This window comes from Littorina saxatilis, linkage group LG1, assembly GCF_037325665.1.
Source record: "Littorina saxatilis isolate snail1 linkage group LG1, US_GU_Lsax_2.0, whole genome shotgun sequence".
Classification (NCBI taxonomy): Eukaryota; Metazoa; Mollusca; class Gastropoda; order Littorinimorpha; family Littorinidae; genus Littorina; species Littorina saxatilis.
In genome coordinates, this window is record NC_090245.1 from 81,503,204 (window position 1) to 81,510,504 (window position 7,301).

Sequence of the window (7,301 nt, forward strand, 5' to 3'; positions counted from 1 at the left end):
CTGCATGTGAATTGATAGACCAGGAGAATGTGTTGTTTCCACCCTCTTTGGTCACTAAGGGACTCTGCAAGCTTAGAAACGGCATGGTGTTGCTAAATGCTAATAATGTTTATGGATATTACTGATAATATTGTTAGTGATTATGAGGATGATTGATTAAGCAATGGTATGTGATGAAGGTGCTGTTGAAATAAGCTATGACGCCGATGATTACAATGACAAGAACAATGACGACGACGGTGATGATGATGATGATGATGATGATGATGATGATGATGATGATGATGATGATGATGATGATGACTGCACTGATGCGGAATACTGGTGCTGTTTTGTAGATTAATATTATCAAAGATGCACTAATTACCCTATCCAATTTAAAACGATAACTCCAACCATCTTGCTTTTCTTGTCTGACAGCAATTTCAGCTGAAACACGACCAGACGGGCCTGTGCCTGCAGATGATGGCAAACCAGCACCTGGTGATGCAGAGCTGCAAGAGGGGAGAGGCCTCACAGATCTGGAGGTTCGAGAACACCGGCCCGCCCACCAGCTTGGCCAACGAGGGGCAAGTTGGGTCCCAGCAACAACAACAACAACAACAGCAGAAGCAGAAGGCGGAGCAGAAACCCCAGGCCACCAAGAGCTCTCGGGATGTACTGGATGCTTTTCAGAAGCAGCTGTTCCTTGAGAAAGAGAACTGGGAACACGGTGCCAACATGGCTGGCATGCCAGCAGGAAACCTGATGCAGGGAGATGCTGCCATGATGCACAGGGGTGTGCCTATGATGCAGGGAGGTGGGCAGATGATGCATGGAGGCGGCCAGATGGTGCAAGGCGGTGCCCCTTACTTGATGCAAGGTGGTGCTCCCCGCATGATGCAAGGCGGTGGTGCCCCTGACATGATGCAAGGTGGGAGAAAGGCAGGCGGTGCTGGGGTGCAGAACATGCAGATGCGTGGAGGTGGGGCTATGCCAGGGATGATGCAGCCAGGACCAGCTGCCAACATGCAGATGATGCATGGAGGTGGGGGTGTGCCAGCAATGCAAAGGGGTGGGGGCATGCCAGCCTTGCAAGGAGCTGGGGGTATGCCAATAATGCAAGGAGCTGGGGGTATGCCAGTAATGCAAGGAGGTGGGGGTATGCCAGCGATGCAAAGGGGTGGGGGTATGCCAGCGATGCAAGGAGCTGGGGGTATGCCAGTAATGCAAGGAGCTGGGGGTATGCCAGCAATGCCAAGGGGCGGGGCCATGGCAGGAGGAGGTGCTCACAGGATGCAGGGAGGCGGGGCTGTGCCGATGATGCAAGGGGGAGGGGCCATGCCTATCGCAGGCGGAGCTGGGATGTCAAGGAATGGAGGTCACATGCAAGGGGGCGGAGCTCCCGTCAGAGGAGGGGCTGGGAATGCTTATAACGCCCAGCCACAGATGAAAATGGCTGGTGCTCAGAACATGAACGCAGTGCCGTTAAACAAGCGATCAGTGGGCGGACCCAAAGCAAAACATTTTGCAGGTGGTGCCCAACAAGCAATGGACCAGGTAGACATGCAGGAGATGATGAACAGACAGCTGTATGCTGAAGCAAAGAGAGCGGGCAGAGCGAGATAGTCTACATTTGAAAAGGGCTGCTCAGCAGATTGAACCTCATCATTACTGTGGTCACCTGTCACTGAAAAATTCAGCAGGTCACAGCAAACCGACATTATTCGTAAAGACAGAACCATCGTGAAAACAAAGATCTTGCAGAGAATTGAGATGGAGAGAAAAACCGATGCATTCAGAAAGATAAAGTTATTAAACTGATTCAGCTGGAGTTGTTTCAGGAATGAAAGGTGCACTACTTGAATGACAATTGCAGCAAATAACCAGAATGGTTGAGTCAATCGTTACATTAACGGCTGCTGTTGATTTTTCACAAGATCATGCACTCCCAAGTAACACGCATATTGAATTCCCACTGGTTTCCCAGTGGTGAATAAGTGGGAAGAGGATGGGAGAGTGGGCCCACGCCCATCCCACAGAACTCCCACAGTCAAAGCTATGGGAAAAAAGTGGTGTAGACCTGGGCCGTCCCTTAGTCTCTGGGAAACAAGCTTGCACTTCGACAGAAATGGGATAAAAGTGGGAATTCCCTCTTCGTTCCCACACAGCGTGCAAGGAAAATGTTCCGACGCTGCGAGCGCGAGTCACACTGCGCGAGTCTGCAAGTTGCCCCATCGAGATCGGTGACGTCACAGCACACGCTGTTTACACTAGACTCGTTTGAATCGCAGCAAACGTTGAAGAATACTATCATTCAAAATACACCGAAGTATTTTATATGTGTGTAATTATAGCAGTTCTCTTAATAACAACTGTTGTCTCTAGAATGGTTTATTTACTCACGTGATGACTAAATATTGTCAAGGATTTTTGTTTTCACTGCGGGACTATTATTCTGCCCTGTTCAGTTCCGCGTTGGGCCTGCCGATTGAGAGTGTTTGAAATTTGCTACATTTGCCGGCGAATATACTGTGAATACGTTCCGTGCGCGCGAGTATTGCATGTGCATGGATCAAAGATTACATCTGAAGAACACCGAGTAATATAATGGCGGCTTCATATTCAACAAAGCGAAGACGATTAGTGGGATTACTGTCAAACTCGAAGGTTGATGAACGCATCAACTTGGCTTTCCCACGTGGCTGCGCGCGCCCTCGTAATCCAGCGTCAAGTTGATTTGAGTGATTAAAAACTAGTGTGTGTGTGCTTGAATATGTATCTGTTTGTATCAGTTGTTCTTGGTTTTTCTTTTTTTTTTATACATTGATGATTTTTAAATTCACAGGACTCTGAGACGTTCGCAAGAACCCAGTCCTCTACGGAAGTCAGAAGAAGAAGAATTAAGAAGAAGTCCCACACGTTTCTGATATAAACCCCACTTGTTTCCCACCTGAATCCCACTTGCTTACCACCTGAATCCCATTCGCTTCCTACCTGGATCCCACTCGTTTTCCACCCGTGAATCCCACTCGTGCCCCACCCTGATCCCACTCGTGCCCCACCCGTTTCCCTGTCGTGTCCAACCCGTTTCCCACTTGTGTCCCATTTACTTCCCACTGGAAGTCGTAATCAAATCCCACATGGCGCCCATGTGGGATTTCCCACAACGTCACCATGTGGGATCCCACTTGGGGCCCACATGGGATCCATGTGGGAAGGTTACTTGGGCTTGTACTGTTCAGAGTAATTTGTATATATATATATATATATATATGTAATACAGTTTCCATACATCTATAGATCAGCTCCAGATCTAGAAACGAATTGGACATGGGAAGTGCACTATAGTGCACACCTAACACAATGAAGGCAGAGGCAGCTGACCATACATGTACGTATAAAGGGACACTGAGATAGTCTGAATTTAGACATTGTGTGCTTTTAATGTGGAGACGTTACCAATATATCAGCAACACAAATGACATGTTCCAAAGCATAATTGCTAATCTCTTTGTCCTTTTTGGTGAAAAGTTAAGTGACAAACGGATTCCAGGTTAAATTAAAAAGTGACAACTGTAGGGAGAGAATGATCGACCCAAAACAAGGACTGCATGACTCTGAGAAATATACTATAATGCTATAGTCTGTGTTCCTAACAGCTAGTAGCTCCAGATGATCCACTTTGACGTCACAGTACGAACATGTTGATTTACATGTATTTGCCTGGCTTAGGGCACGATTTACAGGACACAACTGTGTGTGGTTTTGGCTGCGAATTCACCGTTGTGACCTTAAAAAAGTGATATTCTGTACCTGTGTATAATCTGTGAGTTGGGGCCAGGTTTTATGTTTGAAGTTGAATTTGTGAAGAACATCTTCTAGTGCAGACACTTCTGTCAACAGGATGGATTTCATGTTGTGCTGCTTCACAAAGCATGGTGTCTCGACAGCTCATGTCCTTCCAAGAAGGATATTTATTCTTCAATAATCTTTAAAGGGCATTTTCCCAATCTGCACATCGGATCGACCACACACAATTAGTGCTCAGACTCTGTTTTATGTGCAGAACAGAGCCGTAGGACATGTTTCCAGACATCACAAGCATATCGTTGAAAAAAGGAATTCTGGTAATACACCACACTGCAAGTTAAAGGACCGGCACTTGGGCAACTTAAATAAAGTGGGACTGCTAAAGTTGTCCACTGCTACTAATTATTTTAATATTTATATTTTTAATTGATCTTGAACGCCTGGTTCAGGGTCAATATCAGACCATGTCAATCCATGATTTAGTGATGTTAGTTCTGGAGAGTGTGTACATGTGTCTGTGTTTGTATGTGTCTGTGTACCATTACAAATATGCTTATCGTATGTTTTATATGGATCAAGATATTCCATGTGTAAGAAACAGGGGTTTTCAGGGGTGGGACTCTTCCGCGGATTTCCGTGGACACAACTTACGAATTCCGCGTCAAATGTTTGAAAAGTAACTGTTTATGTCAGATGGCTGTAATTTTGAATGTTGCTTTTTTTGTGTCATATCAATGTTATCATCATTCCTTTCTCAATATGTTCCAAATCCTGCTTTGGGAATATATGCTTCAAGATTGCTTTTGCATGTAAATGTACTTGAAATAGTTTGTGAGGCCGAACATTAATTGTCAGTCCTTTAGTCACAAACTGATATGTGATTGTATATATATTCAGTGTTTGTTAAGTTTTCCGTGGAAGATCCAGTGTTTTATGTGAAACGTGAATGGTCAGAATGAAATTGTTGCGAGAAGTTGACTGTCTAAATTTAGTTCTGAAATCCAAAAAGGTAAATTGGTGATTTTATTCTGTAAATATGTTACTTTTATGTATTTGCCAAATAAGTGCAACACTTTTGTGTTACCTTATTCTCTTATTATTATTCCATACAGTAATATTTTAACGCCAAATGGCCCCATTTTTCTTCTGTCTCTCTCAACTCTCCTCCTTCTCCTCTCTCTATCCCAGCCCCCTTTCTCTTCTTGTATAACAAAAAGAATATTTTTGATCAAAATAAATAAATGAGTTGTGTTTTCAATGTGAAGATGTTGCATGGTTCTGAGCAGGCAAAATGTTTATTTTGATCCGTTATCAAAGGTTACACAAAGAAAATAAATTGTTTAGCTTGTGCTTCTTCATATCAAATGTTAATAGATCTGATAAACAAAGGGAAATAAGCGCACTAAATGCATATGACATGGGTAATGGAGTAAGTGAGAGTTATCCGGAACCAGTCACCTGGCACCTGAGAGAATAACAAGCATTGAAATGAACAAGCGACTTTCATCCTCAAATGTTAATAAATCATTGCAAGAAAAGTCGATCATGTGTTGAAATAAGTGTTGTCTGAAATTTGTTCCAATGTCACTTCATCTCAATAGTCTGTTTTTGTTATATTTAGTCAAGTTTTGATTTTCTTCTTCCTTTGATGGTTCTCTGACACACACTCACACACACAGAAAATCGGAATTCAATGTAAAATGAGGGACATTTGCATGAAAAGCAAGTGCAAAGTCTCACTCAAATTTTGTATGTTTTTGTACGCAAGAGATGTCTCGTGATTTTCCAAATCAACCGCTGTCCCCTTCCCCCTGCCGCACAGACACAAAAAAACCTGTTCCAGAATAATAAAGCTTTTAACCCCCCCCCCCCCCCCCCCCCCCCCTTCCCACAAAAAAACCCAACTACAGTGAAGTCCGGATGTAGTGATAGCCCTCGGGACCAATTTTTTTTATCACTACATCCGGACTATCATTACACCAGGACGTCCGGTTATAGTGATATTTTTGTAGGTTTTATCACTACATCCGGACGTCCGGTTATAGTGATATTTTTGTAGGTTTTATCACTACATCCGGACGTCCGGTTATACAGGGATCGCGCTAGCTTTTTAAAAAACGCGTAAGTCATACGCAATGAAACGAAAAAAACGCGTCACGGACCAATATTTTTGCGTTCAACGAAAACACGTACAGACACAAACAAAACACGCACGAAAGACTAAGACACTCCTTACCTAAATACGGCGAGTTTTCCTGTCGAACTCCGCGCACGCCTGTCGAATAACACCCCTGCTGTCTCCAACCTTCGGGCCTTGCATGCTAATGAGCATGAGATTGTCCGTCGTGTCACTGGACACACTTTCCGCCTTTTGGAAGCGCGAGATGGGAGAACAGCTAATGTCTGTTTCATTATCCGACAAGACATTATTTGGTAATACCCTCGTTACGTTCGTTTGCGATACTTCGATGCAAAAAGAAACGGACTTTAGGACGCGCAGATTTCATGTGTGTCGTCACTTCTCGAGCCCTATAGTCAGTGTCAGGATCGGGTGATTATTAAGTCAGAGCAAAAGCGCTGCGTGAAGACAAGAAAAAGTTACAATATTTTTGCGTATGGCTTACGCGGCGCGGCGAAAAAACCGCGTCAGCAACTTTTAAAATGCGTCAAATACGCAAAAATCGTGCGTAAACGCGATCCCTGGTTATAGTTCTATTTTTGTAGGTTTTATTACTACATCCGGCCAATCGCTTGTAGTTGTAGTGATATCTTCAAAGCTTGTATTGCTACATGCGGCGGCACATTTGGTAAACTAGCCTCAAGGCAGTAACAAGGTGATTTTGGAACCACAATTGATTTTGTTTTGTGACGTTTCTTCTGTCGTCTTTGTCAGGCTTGCAAATGTCCTGTGTTAACCTACCCCCGTCCTGGCAGTTCAACAGCCGGTGTGTGTGTGTGCGTGTGTGTGTGTGTGTGTGTGTGCGTGCGTGCGTGTGTGTGTGTGTGTGTTTTGGAGAGAGAGAGAAGGGCCACTTAGAAATAAGGGTTAAATGAAAAATTGTCAGATCAATTTTCCGCTTCAGGGTAAGCACAGTGCGTGGCTGGCTTTTGCTCGCCATTTTGGTAAAGGGAGATTACTCTCGAACATTATCACTACAGCCGGACTTTAACTTCCCCGGGACTTGAAAATAGTATCACTACAAGCGAACTATCACTATATCAGGACTGAAAAATATCACTACAACCGGACTAAGTTAACAAAGAACATGAACAACTGGGACCGGGACCCAGAAATTCTATTACTACAGCTGGACTATCACTATATGGGTCTATCACTACAGCCGGACTTCACTGTATTTAAATATACATTTTTAATTCATACAAAAACATTACATAAATTAAAAAAAAAGATAAATGCCTCATGAAAAACGAGGCAGATCAAAAATATGTCCAGTTTTCTTCTCTTTTCAGAAGGGGTGTGTGTGTGTGAGAGAGACAGAGAGCATGTC

At 43.9% G+C, this 7,301-nt stretch overlaps 2 protein-coding genes across 4 annotated transcripts in view; both read left to right on the forward strand.

The window, feature by feature from the left end:
• The window catches only part of LOC138981373 (polypeptide N-acetylgalactosaminyltransferase 13-like), a 76,804-nt gene extending 70,978 nt beyond the window's left edge, over positions 1-5,826 (forward strand). For all 3 annotated transcript variants that reach the window (XM_070354286.1, XM_070354268.1, XM_070354278.1), the window contains one exon: positions 421-5,826. In XM_070354286.1, the coding sequence (XP_070210387.1) occupies positions 421-1,608 (1,188 nt within the window). In that variant the 3' untranslated portion in view covers positions 1,609-5,826. The remainder of the gene's footprint in view (positions 1-420) is intronic.
• LOC138981417 (peptidyl-prolyl cis-trans isomerase slr1251-like) overlaps positions 1-7,301 on the forward strand; it is a 167,059-nt gene that overhangs the window by 126,117 nt on the left and 33,641 nt on the right. The window lies entirely within an intron of this gene.